Genomic DNA, 27,371 nt, shown 5'->3' with positions numbered 1-27,371 from the left:
ACTGAGCCCAAACCTTATTAAAAGATCATATTTTAGTCAAGAAGAAAGATAGATCAATTTCTGTTGTTCGTCTTTAAAAGTTGTATATTACCATTCATTTTATTATAACCTGTCTAAAATAAAACATAAGATTGACAAACCCTACCCTAATGTATTTAGGTTGGGAGTAGACATATCATCAGCACATTCACAGTCTTTGGGCTGGCTCTTGTGTGAACCTACACTTTTCCTCATAATGTCAGCCTAATCAAAGGTTTCAGACTTAATGCCTCAGCCCTGTTGCTGCCGTGCCACCATGAATACCATGCTTTCATTTTAGCCTCTCAAGTGTGATACAGCAAATATTTATGTTTTTCACTCCATCTCCTTGGAAACACGTTTGCTGGTCTCTTAATAGGATTTTTGGGGACTGATTGAATTACTCCACCATGTAGCAGTGCAGTTTTCCATGGCAGCAGAGCCAATGTGGAAGTGGGAAAGATTCCTCCTTCGTAGCATTTCAGGCCCTTTCCAAGGTCCAGTTTTTTCAGTATTTAATCATTACCATGACTGGCTGTCTGACAACATAATGCATAAATCCATAAAGTCATCGATGAGATGATAAGTTATTGATTGCCTACTTTCTCTTTCTCTTCTTAATTTGTGGGTCAACCTTTTGCTTTCAGCTAGACTTGAAGTTTTATTATATATATATATATAATATATATATATATATATATATACATATATATATATATATATATATATATATATATATAGATTGGAGCTTTTGAACAAGATTGTGTCAACTTTATTGAAGACAGTAAAAAAGTGTTAATTCTGCTAGCCTTAAACCAGTGTAATATCAATAGGCTGATTTGCCCCTTTAATGATAATGAAATGCATGGCATTACAACGTAGTAAAAGATGATTACTATTAATGCTTGAGGGAGGACAGCAGTGGACTATACCAAGTCGGAATGGGCGTGTGTAGGTTGTAAATGAAGCCTCGGGTTAGGTGTCATGGTGTAGTTTGATGCTTTTGGAGTTTTGAATTACAACAACACCAAGTTTGAATTACATTTTAGATCGCTTTAACACTCCTGTCCGTCAGTGTTCACGAAAAAATAAATGTGCCACAAGCTGAGCTCTCCTTTCACCCCCCCCAGCACCCCCCTTCCGAGTGGTTCGGCTGCACGCGGATATTGTTACAATCAATGTTGAAGCTAAAGCGCAGGAGCGAGCCCTCAGTCTCGTGCAGTTCTGCTCAGTCCTGCACGGACGCTGCACCCGGCGGCTGCAAGACACCAGAAACTTTTGTTTTTCTGTTTCTTTGTTGCAGAAGTGAAGATGACTTAACTTCGAAAAGACTCTCTGCTGGCCAGGTAGTAAGGCATTTGTCCGAATACGTTATCATTACACACATGTTAACGCATTCATCATTATTATCGCGTTCAAAGTTGACAACATTGTGGAGAAGTTAACTGTGTCTACAGTTTCTTCTGCGTGTAACCAAGAAAATACATGACAGCCTTGTAACGCGGCTTTGGCACGTTAAAGGAAAGACATTTTTCTGTATTGAATGTTGAATACGCATTAAACTAAAGTTTTAAAGTCGCCCCATTCAGTTTTATTAGCAACTGCGTCGCCTTATTCATTCATGCTCTGCTCCAGTTGGCACACAAAAGCTGTGGCGTGTAGTAGTGCAGTGAATGTCATATTGACTTCGTTATTACATCGTTATTAAGCTGAGCCAGGTGGCTGTTGTTTAACTTTCGAGTGAGTGCCAGTGGCTCCTAAACAGAAAAGTTGAATGAGAGATCATTTGTTTGTGTTTTGTGTGCTGTGCCTGGTCACCAAACTGTTGCTGTATGAAAATCTTTGTTTAGTTACCAGTTTGGAATGCATATTAATACATATGCACCTCTTAGTCTAGCTCAAGATAAAGCCGTTGTCAGAAACCTGTAGGTGGAGTGGCAGTGTGGTTACCCTGCAGCTCATATTGACTCACTCCACACCACAACCTGTGTGAGGAGACACAGAGAGAGAGGCTTGAATAGTTTGAGTCACAAGGGCTGGTGGTTTCATATCATATCACTTACCAAATCTCCACAACACATTTCAGCCTCTTTTGTATCCCAGTGAGCTTGTATCAGTAATCAACATCATGCCGCGTGTTTGTGGTTTAGCAGAGCAAGTTTTCTTTTTTTATGTGTGTAATCCTTACAAGATCTAACCAAGCATCTCTTTGTTCCTCATTTTATTTTTGTATTCAGAGCAAAGATACTGGCTTGTAACGGGGTAACTGCATCCTTGAACAGAAGCTGGTAGGCCTGTTGAGAGTGTCAGATCAAATTATTCAGTGCGTTATAGCTCATTCATTGCTTTGACACTTTGGCAGAGACATTGGTGTAAAGGGTAAACCCACCTCATCTCATTTACTCATGAGTTTACCCATTGTAAACGTATAGGGAGCATTTTGACAGTGATGCACTTTACTGCAGAAGTGTCGGTGTTGTTTCCTTTCCTTTGGGTGTTAGGAAGTTACTGTCTGTGCTGTGTTTTGCCCTGTCTAATAATACACGAGAGATGGTATTTGTGGACACAATAAACGATATACCAGGAGGAACTGGTTTGGCACCAACTGAAAATACCTGGAAACGTGTCTTGCAGCCATCATAACAGAAATTGTCCTTGACTCAGAGCTGATGGGTAGATTTATGTGGTTAATAACACAGGAAATGCAATATCTGTTTTAATCCTATACAACAAAAAGTTCTCACAAATGCAAGGTGTTCAGGTTGCAAGCAAAGCAGATAGTCAGGCAAAGATTTAATCACATGCCAGCTCGAGTATCTAATTACAAAAGGGATGTTGATAAGGGTGCCTCACATACACCATGGCTTGTTCAGGTTCCTGAGAAACCTGGTCTGAGCATTTTTACTGTGCATGGTGGTGGTAAAAAGATTTGGAATGAAAGGCTTTAATCTTTAAATTGCCACAGACATATGTGGCAATTTTACTAAACTTAATTAAATTAACTTGATAAACATGTTTCTCAATGTATTTGTTGACTGTATCTGATGATAGAGTTCTCAAGTATACGCTGAAAGAAGAAAATAACACAATCCTACTCTGTTCCTGATAATTGCCTTTAATCTTTCTATTGAAGTAGAACTTGATGCACTGCAATTGTTCCACTTGACAGCCAGTTTAGTAAGATGGGGTTGTTACAGATAGATGGGCCAGTCTGTAGACAGACAAGAGGGACTTGTTTTGGATATGGGATAGCCATAATTTATGGAAGCAATTAAGGCCAGTTGGGTTTTAAGGGGGATCACTCTGTGCTGCAGTGTGTGCTTAAGACGCACACATTTGCAAGGCCTTTGTGTTGCAGGCAAAAGGCCCTATTAGAGCTCCATTCTGTCAGTGGGCAGCTGTGTGCCTGTGTGCTGTGCAAGGCTCTCTGTCTGTGTAACTCACTCACTCCACACTCTGATGCACACGCCACCACCTTCTCTCTCAGTTACTTTCTCTTTCTCTCTTTTTGCATTTCTGTATACTTCACTCTGATTCTTTGCCTATTTCTCTCTGTTTATATGTAGTTTGTCTCTTCCTTTCTCCAATACCGTGCCTTCTCCTTTCTCTCACCAGCCCAAGGCATTATGCAAAGCTACCAGAAAAAGGATTGTTAGCTATGCCTGTCTGTGCTGCTCCCTATTCATTTTAACAGCTTCCCTTTCTTCTCTGTGACCTGCAGTCATAACTACTGCTGCTTCAGACACACTGAAACTCACACAGGGAATTCAAAACAAGTACCAGAGCAATTTCATTTTGTCACTGTATTTGTTGGGATGCTGTATTCTCTTGCTGTGTATATTAGTTCCTTATTAACATGATAGATTTGTAAGTCTGGCGTCTTGACGCCCACAGAGCCAAAGACCTGAAGCTGAAAAGAAAAGAAAAGAAAAGAAAAGAAAAGAAAAGAAAAGAAAAGAAAAGAAAAGAAAAGAAAAGAGGAATTCTCACATACACCAGAGAAACACTCCCCAACCCCCCAAGATAGGCTCCAGACTACTTGGAGATGAAAAGCATTCTGGGATGTAGTGGGAGTCCTCCCATCAATATGTCCCACTGGTTATTAAGTGGTCTTCTTCCCTTGCCTCTTGTCCTCTGACAACTCTGATGAGCAGGCTAGTTAGATGATAGGAGGGAATATTCTGACTGCCTGTTTCTCAGATGTAGATTAAGATATTCCAGACTAAATCCTGTACATTTAGAGATTTAGCTACCTTCTCACAAGAGATGTTTGAAAAATTGAGTTGGTCCACTCCTTTTACCACAGAGGTGAGTTTTTTTTTTTTTTTTTTTTTTTGCATGTGTTGATAGTCAGGAAGCATCTCAACTAACCCAAAAAATAAATTTAGCTGTAGTATTAACTATTACATCCTCAAAGGAATGACTCTGTACCCTGATTTTATCCTCACCCAAAAAACAAGAAACTACTTGCCCTGAGTACATTTGTTAGTCATAGTTAATTTGCATATCTATTGTGTGACTCTGGGTGTTGACGTGTTGCATGCAAAGGTGGCATGTGTATTGCTTTGTGTATGGCATATTGCAAGATTTCTTTACTTTTCCTTTTCTTTGTTGCCAGCACGCTGAGTTCCCCATAGTCCACAATGACCTCATGTTTTGTCTTGTATTGTCTTGTGTCATCATAAAACTCCTGTTATGAAGGACAATGGTTGGCATTCTTCTGTTTATTTTCCTCAGCTGCCTCGGATTGGCTTCTCCTCAAAATGCCCTGTTCATAACGCCATTGCATAGCTCCTATCTGAATCATGTAGGGTTCAGTTAGCTCCTCTGTAGATCCAGTCTAATCACTCAATTGCATCCACAGAAAAAAAGAGAAATTACTGTCTCTGCTACTATTTGGCACAGACAGCCTAATTTGACAATGTGCAAAACCTGTTATCCACACTGTCAAAACTCAAGCAGTTGCTTTCCTCTCCAAGTTACACCAGTTCTACACCACTAAACCACAGTAGCTTTGCCTCACACAGACCTGACATTTAATGTGTTTAATCCCCTAGAACTGGGTCTTTGTGCAAGCCTAGGCTTGAGAACAGGGCCAGTGTGTCTTGGCAATCTTGCTTCCATGAAGTAGACTTATTATCATGGTGACATGTGTCACAACTCTTGGCCCTAGGCCTCTGTATTTTAATTGGTTTTAAGTAGTTGGTTTTGAGTCAGTCAGCATGTTTTACACACACCTGCAGGTTATTGTAAACAACTGCACAAAATTAAAAACCAGCCAGCAGGAAGATTTTCAACCAATTAGCCTCCTGGCAGCAGATCACCTGATTCTCGGCAGAAGATTGGGGCAACATATATAGGATGATACAAGATCTAATCAAAGTATTGCACTGAGGTGGTTGAAGCCATTCTTGAGTAATCCTCAAGATCTCTATCTCGAGTCCCTTTCACACATGCACTGCAACCGTGGACTTACCTAGACAATACCTGGAAGAGCTCTATGTGAGAATGCAATTGTCCAAATCAGTTGGACTGAATATTAAACGGACTTTAGCCTGCCAGCTCCTCAGTACAAAGTTCGTATAATGTCCGATTGAGTCCATGTGTGAATAGAGCAGGTCATTGTCTGGAGAATTCACAGCGAGCGAGTGGGCGTGTTGATGATGTTTCTATCATGCAACTGATGCGAAACTGGAAACCGATTTCGCATTCTTTTCTTTTTGCTTGTACATTGCTTTCCATTCTCTCATCCAAAAACATGTATAATTGATATCAATGCAAAAACTGTCATTACTATAGATGAGTTGGAAGCTTTGACAGCCATCTTCGATTTGCACACGATTTGCATCAACACTGCGATATCCGCAGTGTAGTTTTTTGCGTCATGTCATGTGTCCTTAATTTATATGAAATGCTTTAGACCAAATTATTTGTGAATCTGAAAAAAACAGACCTAACATGGTGATCTAATGTGATTTGCAGCTTCTTTCGTCTATTCATAAGTATTATTATTATTATTATTATTATTATTATTATTATTACAATAAATAATTTTTAAGTCATTCTTTCTCAGATTTTTGTTTTTCACCTTTTAGGGAAAATTACATTACATTGCATTTTTGCAAAGGTTTGTTTTGTGTGCACAGTTTTGGCCAAAAGTTCCGAATGGTATTGAGTCATGGCTTACACATAGAAAACAAATGGAATCATTACAAAAAAAAAAAAAAAAAAAAAAAAATGATGCTTAAATCAAATCACCAGCTACTGAATCATGAATTGAACTGAATCTTTGCTAAGCCAAAGATACACACCCCTAATCAGGGCAGATGATATGCAATATAATGAGTATGAAAAGTTGCAAATTCTAGTCAGACTTCCTGCCTGCTAAAAGTAAAAGGCTCTTGCTGATGCTGTGTTCCTGTAGCCCAGCATATGGACCTTATCACTACATAGCATACTGAGCAGTCAAAGTGTCCATATGGTGGGCTTAGCCCTCTCATGAATGAATGAATGGGCCTATGGAATGCTGCTCATAGTTTTCTTTCTGACATTCTCCCACCCGCATGTCCTCTCACCCCCAATACACCTCCCCAATATGAAACGTGTGATGTTATGTAACAGCTTCAGAGGTCAGTGTCACTCTATCCATTGGTTGTTGATTGGTAGAGACAATCTGTATAACGTCACCTATTTACACAGTATAGGAGTGGTCCCCCCACACAGAGAGCTGCGATGGGGATTGCTGGCCAGGTCTGGAGTCTCCCATGTAATGTATCCCTGATGGATTAGGGCTCTGGTTAGTGTGGACACAACAGAACAGGCACTCATGGGTAATGGAAGAAACCACTGGCGGAAGGGCAAGGATTGACTGGGAGGGCGTTGAGGGGGGGTTGGTGTAATTAGTGGGGTACCTAATGTATGGAGAGTCCTGGCATGCAAGGGTCACTCCAGGGGGCAAGAGGCCCCTTACCTTCCTTTAGTCAAACTGAAACACCTGATCCTGCTGTGGTCAGGTTTCTTCAGACTGGAGTTCAATAAGCTTTGGTCTGACCCGGGCGAGCGCTGAACCTAAATAAGTTTCAAAGTGCACAGACTCAACACACACAGAAATGTATTATTTTTGCACGATGCCTGTCACTGTACAGCAGTTCGGCAAACAGGCCTTCTTCAAGTGTCTCCAGCGTCTTAACACCAACACGCTCTACTGATAACGAACTGATGAGCTGTCCAGACATCAGGCTTTATTGGCGAGTTGATATGTCTTTCTGTCGTTTTTCACTTCACCACTTGTCAGCATTATCCTCTGTTATGTATTTGGTTGCCATGGCTACCTGGTGCCTTCATACAAATTCTTCACAATTTAACAACTTCAAGTTTCATGAAGTCATTCAGAGAGAAACTGGCCCTTAGAAATGGCTTGTAAACCCTTTTCCACAGTACGTTTTACTTGAAAAACTAGGTGGTGTGAATATTTGATTTTACATTTCTATATTGTTGTTAGAATCTTGTCTCTGGTAGCTAATCTATATCAAATATTTTATGTCAGCCTTATCTTAAAGCTGTTAGGAAGAATACAGTAGGCTGTCCTCAGAGAACATTATGCACACACTTGACAATATTGCATCATATTTAAAATGTGGATGTGAAGTCATGATGGGATGGGATGTTTGTTGTATTAGTTTATTGTTTTCATCCTTTTTTGAATCAGTGTGGCATCATATATGTGAACTAAAACAGTTTACACAAGGCTGTGGATTTCCTCTTGGGTTTTCTGTCATTATGAATTTGCTAATGAAGTTATTGCCCCTAATTCAGACCCAAATACGGCAGCAACATGTGACTGCAGTAGAAGCAGAACCCTGTACATACACACAGTAAGGGGAAGTATGCCTGCATATGTGTGTTATACAACTGCTTCTTCATGCTGTCAAGGAAGAGAAAATACCACTATCACTGTTAACTACTTAACTAGACTGTGAGGTTGGTTCTTGATTGAAGTGTTCTAGTTTTATTTCCTCCCTCTTGGTTTTATCTTTTCAATGTTGAGCTGTTGTTATGGGTGACTGCCTGCCTTTCAAAGGCAAAATGAAGTGAATGATCTTTTTAAACTGGTCATCAAGTTGAAAGTTAAAGTGCTGGCTATGTTTGTGCAAAGGTTCATGGTCACTGTCGTTAGAGAAACATCTCTGGGAATCTGCAAAAGGAGGCCAGAGTCTGACCGCTGACAAAGCACAAAGTTTGACTGAATGAGCCCTTCATTGTTTATGCACTTCTGAAGATCTAGTTGCATGATGGCATGTTGTTGTTGGACTGAGCACCCCTATCAGCGGGTGCTAGGGTGATGGCCAGAGGATTCAATGGTATGCCTTGACCTCCCTAGGACCATTTTACGACCTCGGCCTCAATATATGAGAAGGTTGGCTGGCTGTTCACCCTGAATTAACCGTCAACACCACAGACTTTCACAAGAGAATGCCTTTCACTTTCTCACCGACCTAGGTTGCAAATCAACACGTGATGAGTGTGCAAAAGAGAAGTAAAAATACTTGTGACCGTAATGCTCGGTAAAACAGATATTAACATCCAGTGTTTGCCTCTGTGAAATGTAACACACTGCCTAGTTACAAAGTTAATTTTAAGGGCAGAAAACTTTAGCCCTTATAGTTTTAAGTCATCACTAATCATTCCTAAATTAGTACCAAGAATGCATATCTTTTTCTATCACATGTTAGTCATATTTGTGTGCATGGTGCTGATTATCTATTTAGTATGAAATGAGGTGGCTCCTCTCAGTTGCAGCCACCGATCAAAGGCTTGACACCAGACGCGCTCCGCACAAGTATGCAGCAAGCAGAGCCAATTGGTGATGGACACCAAACACCCCGTCACTGGACTTCAGGGGGCCCCAAATAGGCTTCTATTCATCTGCCTGTGCAAATCTCAGCCTGGGCATGGAGCCATATTATCTTAGCTGCCCTTTCTAGTGCCCTCCTGAGTCATTGGCTGTTGTGAGCCAAGGGCTGCTGTCTGCACCCCAGCCCACACAAATGAAGAAAATCTGGTTAGGATTACCATAGGTGTAAGTTGACTGTAGACCTCACATTTTGATTCTTTGGCCTACTGAATTTTATAGGCCTAAAACTATTTTTGGACTTTCTTCTTCTTTGGTGTTGAATATTTTCTCCAGTGCACAAGGAAGCTGTCATTCTCAGTAGTCAAATATGAAATAACAACTACAGAATTGCAGGGACAACTTTTAACACTTGCATGAATAAATGACCATAACTAAAATTGAACCATAGTTGCAACCTGCTGAATTTCCTGGCTTTATTATCTCTGGTCTGCATTTTGGACTTTCTTCTGGACTGTCTTCAGCATGACAGGAAGTTAAACAATATGTTTTGCAGAGAGTCAGAGGTTGCCAACCAGGACACTGTGAGCAGTGAACATTTGATCAGCAGTCTGGTCTACAAAAGTGTTCCTGAGTGTTCTCTCCATTAAGCTCTGGTTTCTCCATCATAAGGAGTTGCTTCATTAAGTAAGCATGGCTTCAGGGTTGAATTCACACTCAGTTTGCCCTCTCCCATGACCCCACTTGCCAGTCACTATACACACACAAATGCAGGTCGACACACAAACATTAACACTGTAGAGGTGCTGTTCTGGCCCTGATGGAGCATGTCACACTTCCTAATCAGTCAAACACGACACTACACTGTAACGGCCTTTACACATGACCTTCGTGCTCCTTCACTTTAACACACACACACACACACACTACCCTGCTGCTCCTTTGCCTCGCCCATAACTCAGTGTCAGTCCTAATCACTAAAGTAATCTGCAAAACTGATCAAGAAAAACATTCCCTTCTCGTCTGACTCCCACCACCAGTACCAGCCCCTCTAGGCTGTGGAGGCCCAGTTGTGCTCCACTGACTCTCTGGGATAAAAGGAGATAATGGGAGTCATATGCTGGTAGTTGGTTTGGGGCTGGTCTACATGAAACATTTGGAGGCTCCTTGTAGTCATGGGGCTGGAGAAGAGAGGATAGGACACGAGGGAAGGGATGGGGTTGATATGGTAAAGTAACAGGACATGCAGGGGCTGATATAAAACTCTTATCCCTGTGTGGACTGCAGCCCAGTCATTATTTCATGATGTGTCTCTGGTGTCCCTTCCTTTCATGACCCATATGCAAAAGTTACCACATTGTCACACAAAACTCAGTTCAACATTTTGTGCACACTTGCCCCATAGCCTTCACTCTTTGCTCTCAACCATGTTATATAAGCTGAACAACCATTACTTAAGTTAAAACCACATGTTACAGTTACAGGATAATCTAGCTGGTCTGGAAGTACCATTAGCCTCATGTGTTGCCACACAGTAGAAAGCTGTCATTAGCAAACAGTTGATTGGAGGATCTGAGCTGTGCTGGTACTCTAATCGGTTGCTGTAGAGTGTGTTTGGTGGTTGGCTAATGAAGGGGAGAGCCCCAAATCCAAGGTCACTGCTGCTATTCCTGTTTTGCTCTGCCTGCTCTCAGGATCAAGCTAAATGAATATTTTGTCTGTTTTTATCTCTGTCGTTCCTGAGCATTGAGTAAACTTGCAGTATTTTTAGACAAATTTGATACATCAGACATCTGTAGAAGTTAAAGTATAAGGATCATCTGTCGTAAGTATGAGGAACACCAAGTTTATTAAGGGTTCATGTTTGCCGCAGCTGCTGTGGCAGTCAGTGATGCAACCTCAGCTTTCTATATGCTTTTCCCCTCTATTTGTGTTTCTCAGCCCATTATAGCCATATGATGCAAGAGATGTCTTTTCCAGATTTAGTCACTCTTTGTTTTCTGTTCCACTGTTTAGGCTCCTTACAGTTTTTTTTTTGTTTTTTTTTATGGTGTATGAAATGGCAGTATGTTTTGTCTGCAAAGAGCGTGCATAAGATTGTAAGTGTATGATGGGGTTCTGTTATTAAAGTTTAAAAGTAGGACAGAGTAAAACATAAGCCACCACACCTTTGGCTATAATAAAATATTGACCATGTTGTGAGATGTAACAGTATTTTGGTGTATTTTACCGGGAAAATTATTGACCCCTGGGTTACTGGACTTCACTTGGAGAAGCATTGCTCAAGGTTATGGACTCAAACCCGAGTGTGTGCTGGGTTGTGTTTACACCCGTCTCTGTTCCCTAGTTACCTGCCAGACAGACACACCCACAAGTTGGAATCCTTTGTCCTTCACTCTTTGCACCTGTAGGTACAGTGTGCCATGTTGGAAAAGGTCTTTGATTTAGTACTGTGCCATAATTATGTGATAACACTATGTCCTAAATCTGAGTTGGCATGAATGTGCATACTAACTCCAAGAATGTTTCCCTCAGCTTTACATTTCCATTGTGATGGATTTTAGAATAATATGTTGTGTGTCTGTATCTAAACACATAATTATCTCTTTCTTTTTCTTTCTCTCTATCTTCCAACACAGGGATTGGCTGAAGAGTGAGAACCCCGCCTCACTACTTCAGGGCTGCTCTGCAGATGGGACGTTGTCCACCGGTCGTCTATTTTGCCCAAATGCACTATCTGCCCTGCACCCATATCTAAGATGGCTGTTCATGGCCTTCTCCTGCACTGGATCAGACTTGAGCAGAGCTGCGTGCTACCATGGTGATTATTTTCTCGAAAACACTGGAAAAGAAGAAGGGTGTCAATGATGTAAGGTCCAAGAACAACGAGAGACTGCTGGTGAGTGAACATCTCTTTAACTTGTGGCTTTTGCTCCCAGAGTGAAGTGCTCATAGCTTTTGTTGCCATCAAGGATCCACACAGTGTTTCAGACGTTAAGCAGCAGTTTTCAAAGTGAATAGGTCAGCGATTACAGTACATCTGTGCTTAACCACAAGCCACAGAGGCCACGACTGATCACGGACACTCAATTGCACAATGAAAGTAAGCACATCACATCACCATTTAGTGACCAGTAGTTACAGATTCATTGTGTCAAAAAGGCTCGCTGTGGTTCCTAGTGAGGGGGCTGAGGACTCCCAGCTGTCACACTGAAATGATAAATATTTAAAATTCACATTATTAGCTAATTTTATATACAATAACAGACAACTATTTAACAGTAACTATCAAACACTTTATTTTTTTCCTCGAACTTTTACATTAGGGTTGAATCAATTGTACTTCTCAGAGATAAGTAGTAGTGGGAGTAGTTAAATTTCCAACTATTCATACCATTAATACACCCTTCCACGCCCTTCATCATATCACGCCTGAAACTTAACAACTTTCAAAATGACATGAATAGCAGCACAATAGGTTGCTGCATTTTTGGGTGTTCACTCTTGAAACCTCTGACTCTTTTTCCTGAGGCACCTTGTTTGTGGCCACAGGGGCTGGAATTTATTAATTTTGAAGAACCTGAAATTTGTGACAGCTCAAATGTTTCAAACAGTCTCAGAATGTCCCATCTGAACATCCTGTTTCAGTAAGTCAAATTGCAATTTGCTTGGGGACAGTTTACTTTTGTTATCACTTCCACTAAGAGTTAGAAATCACCCCAGTTAGTTTGAGTAATTTGATCAAAACGTTTGCTTTCTGCTGTTATCTCCCCATCTACTGTGCACATTCCATGAAATCTAAATTTTCAACAGAAATCTCTCACATGGGGGACACCTGACAAAACCTTAAACAAGGGTTACATAGGTTAGCACATATTAGAAATCCTTGATGTGAAAAAATTAGGATACAAAAGGCAGACTAAATAAATATTGTAGCTGCTTCTCTCTACCTAACTCTCTGTTGCTGTAACAATTAATGCCTGAACATGTTTATGGCTTTACTGTTAGTTCATTTCAATAGAATAATATTTCCTTCTCCTTCAGCATTCAATGACATACAAAGGAATGCGGCTTGAGTTTGCTCAAATATCTTCTGCCAATAGTGGTTTCATGTAATCACTTTTACATGATAGCGTTTCATTTTGGATTCAACTGTATTTAGTATCTCAGAAAACATTGCTTTGTTGTGGTGATAAACTGTAGGTGACTCAGAGTGATGCATCATGGTACTTTCCTTTTGTGCTTTTTGCACAAGCCACCACCCTGTTAATAAGAACTGAACTTGGATCAAAAGGGATAGGTGTATGCAGACAAAACTGTCTTATACTGAACAGTTCTTCCTGAAGGGTTCTTGTGAGGTTGTAAGCTGACATGTTTCTCAGAAGTTGACCCTGAAAAACTTTTTTAAAGTAAAGGTTTCACAACACAATAGTGAAAAGTTTTTTTTTTTTTCTTTTTAAGTATGTCTGTTGTAAATGTGTTTTGAAAGGTAGGAGCTGCTATTTGAAAATCTGCCAGTTATCTCTTTTAAAGGTAATATAATCTTGAGTGTGCCAAGTGAGTCTATTAGTGTGTCATTGTCTTGACTTAGGTGAGCAACAGAACACATAAAGTTCCTCATTTTTTGTTTTATTTTCACCTCACTGACTGGCGGTGCCTCGATTTGCTTATTCACAGAGAGAGCTCCACACCATGAGCAGAGGGACCACCCTCTTCTCCTGTGGAACTGTGGGTGAGTGGTTAACTCCCTCCTCTTGTGGCTGCCTTTCCATCTTTCCTTCCTCTTTCACACACTGAAGTTCTCTGTCATTCTCTTGTCTCCCTTTACTCAAGCTCTGATCATCTCAAGTATTTGTCACTATCTATTGTAATGACATTTCTAAATAAGTAGAACTACTAAGGCCTATAACCGTCATTTTGTTTATCCACTTCTGTCACGCTCCCCTTCTCACTTCTCCCTCTCTCCATCTGTCACTCACCCCTCTCTCATGAGCAGGGTGCACCTGCCTCCACACAACGTTGCACACTACTCTCATGGGAATGAACTGTAATTGAATACGCTGTTGCCTATGTCAACAATTTCCCTTTGGCTCAGTCAGTGTCGCAGTAATTAGTCTGTGTGCTAAAAGACATGCTACTGTAAATACAACCCCTTGCTATCACACACACTCATCTTTTACACTGGGCGGAGAGGTGGTAACATCGCAGGGAGGAGCATGGTCTTACTATTTCTGCTGTTACTGTTGACTTTAACACTGTGTAACATGTCTTGTTAGCTCAACCAGCAGTTTGTCTTCTGTTTCAAAGGATGACCTTTTGAAGTTCATCCCTTTATCCTCTTTGTCAAGTTGTTTTCCTAACATTCCTGTCAGGTCGTCACTGTAGCCCCCGTACATTGTTTCTCAGCCAGAAACAATGATTTCTGTCCACCAGTCTGTGAGGGTGCAGGCCAAAATTAGAGACAAACATCCCAAAGGATGGGATTTGGATCAGCAAAGAGGCCTTTTTGCCAACTGCTTCAATAGATTCCCGTGTTAACCTCTTGGCTTCATTAACCAGAGCAACTATGGCACTTTAGCGTAGGTGTGTTTTTGCCCACAGCAATAATTTGTAAAATGTGACAGTCTTTTGTGCCTGTGATGAGACAGCTGGTGAACTAATTTCTGGTAACTTCAAGTCAAAGGCAAGTCAAGTCACATACTTGACTTGCTGACTAATGGGAGTGTCAGCTATCAAACTAAGAGAAATAGGTTTATACCTCTCACTGGCTGATGCTTATCTTAGTGATGGCTCATATTTTTTTGGAAACAGGGTAGACAGTTTAGCAAGGTGCACAAAATGGTATGGACAGGTAATGTTCAGTCCAACTACACACTTTTAACTGTGTGGTATTTATCTCCATCAAGGATGTTATGTTTTCAGTCCAGATAGTTTGTCAGCAGGATCAAAACTTAATAATTATGGATTTTCATAACATTAGGTGAACAGATAGGCCTTGAGCCAAGGTACAATTAGATTTTGTCGGGAATCAAGATCTGGGATTTCTGCCACTAGTCGAATATTTATCCCAAACTTCCAATCAAGATAAGAGTCTTCATTTTGAATCCTGTAGTTATGTTTGCAGGGTCACAAAATCAGTTCAACTTAAAACTTTTGTGGAAGAGACCAGTTTATCAGCAAATTATCCTTTTAGCCAGTATCAGTGGTAAAGCAATAGCAGTATCAGTTAGGCTAAGTATTACTATTACTGTCGATATTTGGCTTTTTGTGAAATTGGCACTTATGCAACAGAGTAAAGGTAAAATGGTCTGTTGTTTAAAAATACCCAACTATCTTAAGACAGGCCTGTTTGAACAGCTTAACTTGTTTTTCACCTGCATTTCTATTAATGTTTAAAAAAAAAAATCTAGCAGTAATAGTATTAGCCATTATGGGAAGATATCAGATATTGATATCAGTCTGAAAATGTATTACTGCATCCCTAAATTTCAGTGATAGGAATGATGTCTTTGGGTGTAACAGTGAGTTGGAGAAACACGGGCAGAGTTGGCAGAGATTTGCATTCTCTGAGTGCCTTCTGGTTGTTGTGAAGAAGAATCATCAGCTGTAGTGTGTAGTGACAGACATATTGCCAGCCACAGACAGCATATCATCATACTACCGGTGTTTAAATGCCACTAAACTGTAGAAAGTGACTGCCTGACTTTTAAAGACACTCTTTTGTATCTGTGTCTTTCCAGTTCAGCTTCAGTGTTAATCCATCAATAGCATAGCAGGAGCATAGATTTAAACTGATGGGGATCGGCTGCAGTTTTATTCCCCTCCACCCTTAGGCTTAATCATGCCACATTTAACCAAATGTTCTGTGACAAAATATTTTCATAGAAATGCAATGTACTTGATGACATGGACTTTCATTTCTTTTTTGCTTGGTTCATCATGTGAGACTGTGTTGTTTGTTTCAGATTGCAGCTTTGCCACAAGGCTAACCGTTCTAAATGACCTGAAGTGTATGTTCACTTTCTTCGGAGCTAAATAGCTCCCTTCTGTAGCCAGTAGATTCACATAAACAACTCACATAAACCTGACTGTAATCTTTCCCTCTTGCCTTAGGCCCATGTCTCCTCATGTGTGTGTATTTGTTCTCTGTGTGTGTGCACAGCATGTTGAACATTCTTCCCTTTAAGGCAGAATTTAATGATGACATGACTAAAACAATGCAGGTATTGCCTCGCTGTTATGCACACAGATATACAGAAAGAAATGCTGTATTCATTACAGAGAATCAGAGCATTAAGTGATTAATTTGTGACAGTAAGCAGTCGCATTCCTTGAGTGATTATTTGTGTGTGTGTTATGTTGCAGAGGCAGACAGGTGGCTGGACCTTGGGCGAGGCTGTGCCACCCAGCAGGGACCTCCTTGCCAGTCTGGAGCCAGTCTGGAGAGCCTGTGGGACGTGATGCCTGTCATCCAAGGTGCTTGTCAGCCAAGGTGCCGGCATTGGAGCCAGGAGACAGGCAGCGCCACTGCTATCACCAGCCTAATTCGAGACCTCAGCCTTGGGGAAAGCAAAGTGGGCAGCCCCCACTCCCGCACCGCATCCACCACTACAACCACCAACCACGCTCCCACAGCGCCCCCTAGCAAACGTCAGTGTCGGTCCTTGTCGTTCTCTGACGAGTTTGGCGTGTGCCGCTCATCGTGGAGGCCCCAGGGTTCCCGTGTGTGGACGACGGTAGAGAAAAGGAGGTGCCACAGTGGAGGGAGTGTCCGAGCAGGTGGTGTGGGGTTTTCAGGTGGCCATTTTCCCGCCATGCAACGTAGCTCCAGCTTCAGCTTGCCCTCACGCTCCAGCATCCCTGCAGATGGAGCACTTGACCTGCCGTGCTTCACCCAACGACTGCCTCTCCACCCTCTGTTCACGGCTTCCCCCGTCTCCCCTACCTCTCCCTCCTCACAGCATCACCACTTCCTCAGGCCCCTCTCCCTCTCCCATGAGCAGATCAGCCTGCCTGAGCTCCAGAGGGAGGAGGCATCGGAGGCCAGCTCTCCAGACTCTACACCAGAACTGGGGAGGCGAGCTGGGCAGAGAGCCGGAGGTAAGGGGGGTCTGTCTCGGAGCAGATCCCAGCCCTGTGTGCTGAATGACAAGAAGATTGGCATGAAGCGTCGGAGACCAGAGGACACCCAGGAGCAACGACCCTCCTTGGACCTGGCCAAGATGACTCAGGTTAGTATGGAAATGTAAAACACATGTTTAGCACACAATCCCACACAGAATGCACTTATTAGAAATGAGGCCAAATTGGAGGAGATTTTGATGTGTGTTATTATGACTCAACCCATTTCAGAGTTTGATATCATTTTCTTGTGTTGATTAAACGTAAATCAGCCATCAGCTTAGTCCTAATGCCCCTTTAATGCCTTGGAGTGTCCTTTAATACATTAGGTTAAAGCCTGGGCCAAGCACAATTACTGAGACAAATGCCTCTCTGTTCGTAGACATTGGGGAAGCTCAACAGCTCTTCAAACATAAGTTGGCCTTGCTCCCTCTGAGTCTGATCAGGGACAGGATTAAATCAAGCTGAATTAAGTTTTCTGGGTCATCGGTCCGAGATTTCAGGGCTAAGTGACCTCAGGCCTCCCTGCCTCCAGTTTGGGAAGTGGTGCTTACCAAAGGAGCATTCCTTGTGTTCAGTCACGGTGCCTAGCTCCACTTTCTAGCAAGCTCAGCTCTGGCTATCATTTCATTTACTCTGTTGGGTAAACAGCCCATCCAAAGGTTGAACCCCTTACTGTTCATTTCCCTCCTCTATGCCTCTCCCTCCTTGTATTCCTCACAGATTTCTTCTTACTCTCCCCTCTATCATTTCCTCATTTGCTCTATCCCTTCCTCCCTCCTTCCCTCTTTCTATCTGACATTTAGTGGAACCAGACATGATAAATCGTAGGGATATTTGAATGGACAGACTTATATTTTTTTAGCCTGATTGTTTTCATCCAGGAGAAGAGCATGTTTGTTCTTATTTGAGGTCAGAGGAAGCCGTGGAAGCAGCCATGAGATTATAAATGAGCCCCAGAGAAACCAAAAATAGACCAGTAGGAGTTTTAATGACATACAATGTTTTGATATCTGGTGGAGCAGCGATGGTTTTACTTAGCCCAGAGAGGTCATTTCATTTGATTCTCATGTCAAACACTGCTCTGTTAATACATTTAGATGCTTGTGTAACCCTGCCCGGAAGCTATACCACCTAACTACACTTCCAGTTATACCACCAAAACTAATGACTGATACTACTAGGAACTTGTTCCCAGAGCCAGTGTAGTGGATTAGACCTGAACTGATTAAGATTCTGGACTGAGAGTGAACACAACCAGCCTGGGGTCACAATCCCAACAGCGTTATGTCTTTCATGTGATACCTTCAATGCTTTGCTCATCCTTCTGTCACGGAAAAGTACTCAGAGAGGAACAACTTCCCCTCCCTCTCCTCTTGTTTGAAAGTACCATCAATTTCTCGCCCTCTTTCTGTCTCCCCCTCCCCTCCTTTTCCCCAAAGAACTGTGTTCCCAGTCAGTCACCCTTAGGACCTGGCCAGGGTTGGATCAACAAGGCTTTGGTAATGGAGCCTAGCGAGCATGTTTCCTCTGTCCATGCCAGCCACTAAGAGGGGAAAATCAATCACACAAACACACATGGATACACACCCATGGATACACACGCATATACAAAAACACACTCACTGACTCTGCTTTAGCTCACCTCCTGTCTCAGGAATGCAACAACACACCTTTCCAATAGCTCATAGGTGATTATTTTGGCTAAGATAGGTATCCGATTTCAGTGGTTAACATGCAGAGCCACTGTTTTGTATTTCTGTTGTCTTTACTTCCATGTTTTTTGTTTTTTTGTTTTTTTTTTACACTGGTACCCAGTGTTCTTTGAGGGAGTCGGGTGGTACAGGTTAGATGGGTCACTTCAGATCTAACCTGTGTTTACTTTCTCACTCTCCTGCATGCCTGGTATCACAAAAGTTAACACAGTAGCACACTCTGTCTTTCTCTCTCACATGGTCTCTCTTATTCATTCACTCACACTGCCACTCACACATTCCAGTGCGTCCAGCCTTAACTTTATATCTTATCGATCATCGGGCCAGATCAGAGGCTGACAAGAGAAAATTCAACCGCAACGTCTCAGTGCATGTAAGTGCCTCAACAAGCAGGGCTGTGCCACTGAAGAAAATACCCTGAAATTACCTGAACACAATAGAAACAATCAGTGAAGATTCAGTTTGCTGTCGTAAAGGCTGATGAACAGAGAGGTGGTTTGTCCCAGTCAGAGCTGAAGGAAAGCTAGAAGCTGGCACACTGTCTAGAAAAGGAAGTGATAATGTGGAAACGCAGGGCTGGTTACAACCTGTGTCTGTGCGAACACAAGAATTACAGTCATGATTGGGAACAGAGGAGATTTTACGGCCTCATGTGGGAATTCTTCACTTTCCGCAGTTTAGGAAAGGATTTTTTTTTCCACCCTCCAGTTAAAAATGTCAGCCTCACATCTCTGTTCCGGTACTTGACTGTTTGACTTCAGCTGTTGTTAGCGTAGATGAGTGCAGGGATTGATTTAACATGCTTAACTGCCAGAGAAAGTGATTTCCTGATTGTTCCAGAAAAATGAAGCCTGTGATGGCTAAATGCGGGCACATGTGTATCTCCTCAAAGCATATGAAGAGTGACGGGAGAACACAGTGAGTGTCTGGGACCGTGGGAAGAGTCAGAATGAGCACTTTTGTAAATTTGAACTGACTGGATGGAAAAACTGGAAAGGTCAGTAAATATGAAAATGTGGTTTCCAGGCCCTGGAAATGTTATGTAACATTGCAGTTTTATAAAGATTTTGAATAAGTTATGGAACTCTGACTGATTGACCAGTAAGAGGAAAAAATATGCTTGGAGCTACTGTGGTAAGGCTTGAAGATTTCTGTTGTGTGTGTTGATGTATTAGTTTTTCACAGTCTGGTAAACAAAGTTGAACATTGCTTATTTTAAAGGCGGAATAGCAGTATTTTCCTAAAAAAAAAATGTATAGACTCATACAAAAATAATCCCTCTCAGTTGAACCCACTAGAAGTGTGTGTTGGTGTTTGTATCTGCAGGGACGCTGCCCTCTGCCTGGATTTTCTTGTTTTGCTGAGCTCAAGACTCTTCTGGGCGTCAGCTTTTGGGTAGCGGGTGTGTAGCTCCCAGCCAATAACAGCGCACCGCGCCAGATCGATAGCATGACATCCAACAGGAAGTTAATAAAAACTGTGGAAGCAGACAGCAGAAAAATGGAAATATAGTGAGTTGAAATGCCAAGCAGACAAAGCTCATTCCACAGCGAGAGTGAATCTGGGGTTGTCTTTCACCCACTGGTGAGGAGAGGGTGAGGATGAAGAGCGACGCAGTTTTGGTCCATTGTCTGTTGGATGGCGAAGGAATATTTGGGTGGTCATTTCATTTCCTCACCATCCTTGCTGAAACTCGCTGTCATTGGTTAGTTTAGCGCCCAGCTAAGCTAACCAACGGCAACTAGGGGCCATCTAGGGGCCAACTTTGAATGCTGTGTTTATACATCTCAAATTTCAAATTATATTTCATCTTAGACTGGGATTGAAAAATGAAATATTTTATCTAGGTGTCTATCTCTGAGTTTTTTGTTCTATGAGGCTTAAGTGCAATAACATATAGACTACATATACCACATATGTAATCACCACTTAATAGGGTTAAAATGCATTTTAAGTGGCATTTTAAGTGGCAAGTTTCCTTTGGTCATGGAAATTAAGCTTAAACTTATTGGAGAAAGTATGGAAAAGTAATTGAAAACCACTGATTGTATGAACTCTAATAAACACACTCATGCTTCCTGCTGGTCCTGGGCAGTGGGCTGGTCTGCAGCAACACTCTGGATGACAAGTCCAGCCCTGCCTTCAGGTGTAGTTAACAATTAATGCGTTTTTAAGTGAATGAATAGATCTCATGAGAACTGGGTGACGCAGAGTTCGTGCAGATCCCTTCTCACGCCTACACATCTGTAAACTCTCGCCTCTAATTGAAAAGCATGTAGAGGAGTCATCAGAACAAATATAATGTGAATTGCTAGTGAAGTAGCACAGAGTAATTGCTGTATATTCCTTAGAGCACAATTTATAATTGCCCACTGACATACTGGCTACCCAGAGAGGCACCAGCCTGCTAAGCATGGATTTGTTATTATTTTTTTAAAAATTGTCGACTGTCTACATGTAGCAGGTTGTTGCACAGTGCATTAGTGGATAGGGGGTTAAGAATTGGGTGGGTCAATCATGTAACAGGTCCCAAATGCATGCTGTCAGTGGAACATGGCGTAATTTGGCCTCCAGATCCCTGAGTCGGGCCAGTGAAGCCGGGTGTGAATTCTGGAGATTCATGTCATGCTAATCGGCTAGAACTTGGCTACCGTGGGGATTCATGTACGGCCACCCCCAGAATTCCTCAGATATCCTCCCTGTCAGCCCCGTATATCTGTCCACTCCTCTCTCCATTGCCTCATTTTAACTGTCATCTGCAGCCGCCCCTCCACCTTGCCCCTTCATTGTTATTCTCAGAGCGCTGAGCTGAGGAGGGAGCTGTCATCTGGGGAATGTTATCTTTTACAGTCTGATACTAGGTCACTTGCTAAATGATTGTTGATGTAGCTCATACTTTGCTTTTGAGGAAATAGCCTGTGTGTGTGTCTTGCGTAGCAGCTTCCTTTGGATTGTTTTTTGTCTGTGTTGTCTTTCTGGCCCCAACTTCACTTGTAAGTGTTAAAGAAAAAAAAAGTTAAATTGAATACAGGCTCTGCTGTGTCACTTAGTGGCAGCAGTGGTGGTAATGGGGTTGTGTGTTAAGAAGCGCAAGCCTGCATACACATGTGTAAGTGACTCTGTGTATTCAGTGTGAAGAAGGGGGTATTATTTCTACAGGGAGGCTGGCAGACAAACTCCTCAATCCTCTCTATTAATATCTTCTCACTGGCTGGAGTTCAAGCTCCTCTCCTCTTTCCCTCCTCTCTATCATCTTTCCATCTCACTCCATTCCTGGAATGGCAGACATGGTGATCATAGCTGAGTGGCAAGCCCCACGGGCTTGTGGGAACGCCTAGGTGCATGTCGTGAGGTGCAGTGCGCACCATGTCTGATGACATGCCGCAACTTGCTGTAACCCATGCAGCCTATATGACTGCATACCTTTTGCCCCAGTTTGATTGTTTTTTTGTTTTATATAAACGTACATGCGTTTGCATATAGTTGCCATGCATTCCCACTGCAGTACAGTGAACAATAGGCAGATACACAGTCCTGAGAAAGCATAAGTTTTCAAACAGACATGTAGATAGTTGGTGGAGAAGTGCAGAAGTCTGCAATCTGGCTGTCAGGAATGAGTTAAATTCTACTTTCCTCCCCTGCTCCTTCTCCCATGCTCCTTTCTACTGTTTCAGTGTTCGCTGTAGGAGGTCCCCCCATCTTCCTCGTAGCAAAGTGTCTCTGGATGTTGTTTGTTTGACCAAATTTCAGTGGGGAGCATGTGAAAAGAAGTGCTCTGATCAAACACAATCTGCCATTTTTCAACATGAGGCGGTTATATTTGACTAACTGCATATATGCGAGTGTAGAGCCTGTGCATGTATCTATGCCTTTGTTTCTGTATGCCTGTGTGTGTCTGTCTGTGTGTGTGTGTGTGTGTGTGTGTGTGTGTCTCATAAATGATTCAGAACCTCACAGCAGGACCTTTGCTAGAGTACTAGCAGGGTGTTGTGTGCAGTGCAGGTTGTCACTCACAATTATCAGGGGGATTTTTCCTGAACCTATAAACAACCCTCAGCACTGTTTGTCTGTGCCACAGCAGCTGTCCCTGCGTCCCGTATCACCCATAATGCTTTTGTAGTGGCAGTGTTGGTTGAGGCTGTGGAGCAGTGGATCTTATGTAACAGGGTAACAGTAATTTGATTCCATAAAATGGTAGCTCTCTTTAATTTTACTGATTTTCAGTGCAAAATATTTCTAAAGTAAAAAGGGTACATTAGGACTCCAATATATCATGATAGTGATTGAAATGGTAAATGTATATGGTTTCACCTTTAGAAAATTAACTTTCCCAAGTTCTGGTGAAGGTAGTAGAAGGTTGTAGGTTTTGTGCAGTATGACAGCATTAAAGTTTGTTGGTGTGCCTGCCTTTGTGTGTGTGTGTGTGTGTGTGTGTGTGTGTGTGTGTGTGTGTGTGTGTGTGTGTGTGTGTGTGTGTGTGTGGCCCTGTGTTTGTTGTTTATGTGTTGTGCCTGGGTGGGGGTATACTGATGTTAAAAACAAGGGTGAAGCTTTTATGCTGCAGGAAACTACCCCATCACCCACCCCAAACCCAACACACCCCACCCAAATCCGAGTCTTTTAGCCTCAGTAGATTTAATAGGAAGCATATTGCAGAGAAACTGCCTCTCCCCTTTTCTCCCTCTCTTCCTCTTGTCTCCTCCTCTGTTCTGGTAATTAGTAGCAGGGTAATACAGAGGGTTGAACAGGGTTGGCAAGGTTTCGGCAATCCCCTTTTCCACTCCAGTGGGGTAACTACAGCAAAGCCGTCGGCCCCCGGCACTCACATGATCACCTCAAGTAGCTGCACCCGAAGCCTTTCTTGAGTCTCCTGTGCTGAGCAGCTTACATATAAAGTTAATCCAGACAAAGTTAGCGAACCTTTAGCTTAGATGGCAAAAAAAAAAAACCTGTATTGTCTTTTTCTTTTAGACCGCATTAAATCTTGAGAGAAAGAAAAAATAAGAGAGAGAGCTTAATGAACAGAGACTCTGCAAAGGGAGACTCCAAGCACATTGTAACAGGAAAGGCGATGTCCTAACACATGCTAGGGAACATTAGACGTGTCCATCATATAAGCCGAGGTCCTATAGAGAGGACCTCATCTCTATTCACCTCCATGCCTCCAACATCTGCTGCTGGGGCACCCAGGGATCATTAACCCCTTCAAGCCCTTCACTGCAGCAGCACCATTGCCTTCCCCTGCTGCAGAAAAGAGATTCAGAGAGGAAAGGGAGTATGAAAGTATAAGGGAAACATTCAATTGGAAGGAGCTTTTCAATAAAACTGTAAGTTGTGAAGTTGTGTGTTAGATTTTCACGGTAAAGGTTGAAAAATAGCCGCGTGTGTGTGCGTGAGTGTGGGGATGGTGTTAATAGAGGTGAAGGTCAAGTGTTAACAACCGAAAAGCAAGCACGTGGAGCTTTAGTTACACACACACTCACACACACACATACACTCACACAGGCCCTGTCTGTCTTCTTTCATATTCTCTACAACATTCACTGGAACTACACATATACTTAAGCACTCAGTGACTTCAACAAATACGGCAACCCTCTCAAACTAACCCATATAGCATTTGAACAGGTTAGAAGCACGACACCTTTATTTGGCCTAATATGCAAACACACAAACATACTGGCACACACAGATACACTGCAATCCCTCCCTGTGTAAAACTAGATCCATTCCAGTGTCGTCTTTCCTCTCCTCAGGGCTCCTTGCACACCTACATATATGTACACACACACACACACACACACACACACACACACACGTATCCTGACTCTCCCTAGAGTGTGAAATTACAAAAACATAACAACAACAATGGCTTGAACACAAAGTTCTGTCCTTCTCCACAAGGTTGGGTTCCATGTCATGCCATGTGTGTTACACAGTGAGTCCCACAGTGATAAAGGGGCCGCAGGGAGAAACTTAACACCTTTGTGGTTTGCAACTCATCTCAATAATTTGTGTCTCTCTTCACGCTTGGCCCACAAGATTTAGAGTGTGTCTTCACACGCTTCCATGTGCTTGTGTGTGTAATTGTGTGCATGTGTGTTTACATGCTTGCTCTCCGTCAATGGGAGGGAGGCAGCAGCTTGGCTTCCCGAAGTGAAACACAATATCAAACCTACATGCTGGAAAACCCTGAGCTCAAATCCCTGCCAGTGAATGCTCCTACTTTTATAGCTAGATTAGCTTTAGATAGATTTGCATGTAAACCTAGGATGTGAACATGGAGGTGTACAATACATTATTGGCTTTGCTATAACTCTCTTTTTTCTCTCTTTGTCTTTTTTTGAAACAGAAGCTTCAGACTTTTCAGAGCTTGAGCTGCCCTGGTATCTCCATCGCTGACACCTGCCAATCAAGCTTGCCCCCTCTGTCCTCCAGGACTCCCACCCAACCAGATTTAGACATCACGGCTGTGTCTGATGTAGGATTGGCGTCTCGGCAGGAAGTGACCAGGGACGACGAGGAAGAGGATTCCTCCTACGAGGAACTGGACAGTGACTCAGCATGTAGCGTGGACTCCAGGCCCGGGTCTCCCGTAGGCGTCATGGGCGGCAAACGCACCCTCTGGAAGGGTGACTGTGGAACGCAGCGAGACATTTTCCAGCTGGGGGGAGAGCTGGACCTTGACCAGATTGAGAGAAATTGAACATTTTGTAGGAGGTTTAAGAGCCTAAGTCTGGACCGCTCTAGAATGTTACTGGATGTTGAGAAACGTCTTTTGATGATGTCCGAGAAGATGACTATGGGCTATTAAGATGGGCTATTAAGAAAAGGATAGCACAGAATGGAGAAGTATTTTGGGATCTTTGAAAGGGAAAGTTGTTGGAAAGATATGAGGAAAGTGATATAGATGATAAAGGAGTATGTATGTTGGACACTGAATTAGGATGTGTGACCCTAACAGCTGGCTTCCTTGGTTAACTTCTTAATGACACACTTTGCCTTGAACATTCTCACTGAATCAAAGAGCAGTGGCCTTAGTTGTCTTTCATCTGGTATGTGGCTTAACTCAGGATTGGGAAAGAGAGGGATAGTCTTAAGAAAACCTCCCCAACCCCCTCTGTCTTTTCAGCCTGAAGACCTTTCCAAAGTCAGCTAACCATAAGTTTGTAGTACTGTAGCAGTAGCTGGGCTCTCCTGTTTTTAGCTCGAGTGTGTTTTTACAAGAAAGAGGGGGCATGAAGGACGGGGTGAAACAGGGAGGGGTAAACGACAGGAAAGAGTAGCTTCTCACAGACTTACCCTTGACCTTTCTCTTCATCTTGTGTGTGCACAAGAAGATCAGAATTTGCTGAATGTAAATAAGCTTTAAGAGGAGTTCGGAAAACAACAGACAGTGTGTTCTGTTGGCTACTTTCTCTCCCGTTTCACCTCAGAAATCTAGCCTTGACCGAAGCCACCTTTTCTGACCTTTTTGTAGTTTCTTAATATGCAAAATGTATATTTGAATAAAACACTGAATCTCAAGTTTTCAGTTCTAATATCAATGTATATTTTTCTAAGTGTTTGTTTTTTTATGACCTGTTTGTGAAGGAGCAAGAATACAAGGCCTTTCTTTTAACAGAATGGACATGAAATAAATTTGCAAGCTGCACTCTCTTCTCTTGTTTTTTTTTTTATTATTCAGTGAAGACAGTTATCTTGCAGGGGTTTCCTATTAAAAGTTAAGATCAGATATCAGAGTAAGCAGTAAGTTTCCAGAAACACTTGATTTGTTATGCGGCCTCCCTCCCACACTCACTTCCAGCATCACATTTCCAAATCATTTCGTGGACACTGACTCATCCAAACTTCATTGTGTTGAATATCCATAGATGTGCTTTTGATGTCCCTTGATTGTTTATAGAGCGCATAAAATAGGCATTTAACTTTCACAGTTGCTTCATGAGCTATTTATACCTCATGATGGATACAGATGGTTAGGTAAACATCCGAGCACTGTGTGAGGCCTTTAAGTTGCCCACCAGCTCCAAATTAAATGGCAGGAAGTCTAGATGTGGAATATCCCTGGCCAGTAACATTGCAGTGACCGAAAGGAGGTGATGTCAGAAGTTGTCCCGGGAGCTGGAAGGCAGACAGACACGTCAGCCAGTCAGGTCGGTTCCTCCCTGGGATTTCCTGTCATGTGTCTCTCTTATGTCTGTTCAAGTTACTGCAACAAACTGAAAGCACCTGCTGCTGTCCTGATCGCAATAATATAGCAAGTTCTTTTGAAACTACATTATACTCCACAGGCTGCATGATTATTGTCTGCAGGTGAGGCTGATGGCTGACATGAAGTGATTGGACAGATTTTTATTCCAGTGTGGGGGGAAAAAAAACAGCTGGCTGCCAAACTGTTTACCCCCAAAACAGGATGTTGCAGCCTTTCCTTAGACTGTGGTTTTTAAGGAAGGAGAACTCCGACATCTCAGTCCCGAGGTATTAGCTTACACACACACAAACACACCTACACGTGCACACACATTCACTCTCAATCAAAGGCCCTGAAATAGATACCGGCTGTGGTGGTTGGTGTACACAGAAAACCTGTCACCTGGCCTGGAAAAAACAGTATTTTTAGCTGCCTCGCTCCCTTCTGCTCCCTTTCCAGTGAGTCTGTCTTT

The 27,371-nt window shown here is 42.4% G+C and overlaps 1 protein-coding gene across 2 annotated transcripts; it reads left to right on the top strand.

Moving 5' to 3' along the window:
• The first annotated feature begins 1,227 nt into the window (after window positions 1–1,227).
• Window positions 1,228–26,359, top strand: LOC115373087 (protein FAM53B-like). 2 transcript variants are annotated; one of them, XM_030071331.1, is made up of 5 exons: window positions 1,228–1,364; window positions 11,509–11,768; window positions 13,547–13,601; window positions 16,235–17,100; window positions 25,058–26,359. In XM_030071331.1, the coding sequence occupies exons 2-5, from the start codon at window positions 11,688–11,690 to the stop codon at window positions 25,409–25,411; spliced, it is 1,356 nt and encodes a 451-aa protein (XP_029927191.1). In that variant the 5' UTR covers window positions 1,228–1,364; window positions 11,509–11,687; the 3' UTR covers window positions 25,412–26,359. The 2 variants fall into 2 exon arrangements, with proteins under 2 accessions (XP_029927191.1, XP_029927192.1); XM_030071332.1 differs by having other exon boundaries at window positions 1,249–1,367.
• The last annotated feature ends 1,012 nt before the right edge of the window (window positions 26,360–27,371 follow it).

This window comes from Myripristis murdjan, chromosome 15 (assembly GCF_902150065.1).
Source record: "Myripristis murdjan chromosome 15, fMyrMur1.1, whole genome shotgun sequence".
Classification (NCBI taxonomy): Eukaryota; Metazoa; Chordata; class Actinopteri; order Holocentriformes; family Holocentridae; genus Myripristis; species Myripristis murdjan.
This window is presented reverse-complemented; position numbering and strand designations above follow the sequence as displayed.

What these genes read in the sequence shown, in the direction of transcription:
- LOC115373087 (XM_030071331.1), top strand. Translation starts at nt 11,688, where the DNA reads ATGGTGATTATTTTCTCGAAAACACTGGAAAAGAAGAAGGGTGTCAAT. An exon ending in AGAACAACGAGAGACTGCTG is followed by an intron (nt 11,769 to 13,546) that starts GTGAGTGAACAT and finishes GCTTATTCACAG; the next exon opens with AGAGAGCTCCACACCATGAG. An exon ending in CTTCTCCTGTGGAACTGTGG is followed by an intron (nt 13,602 to 16,234) that starts GTGAGTGGTTAA and finishes GTTATGTTGCAG; the next exon opens with AGGCAGACAGGTGGCTGGAC.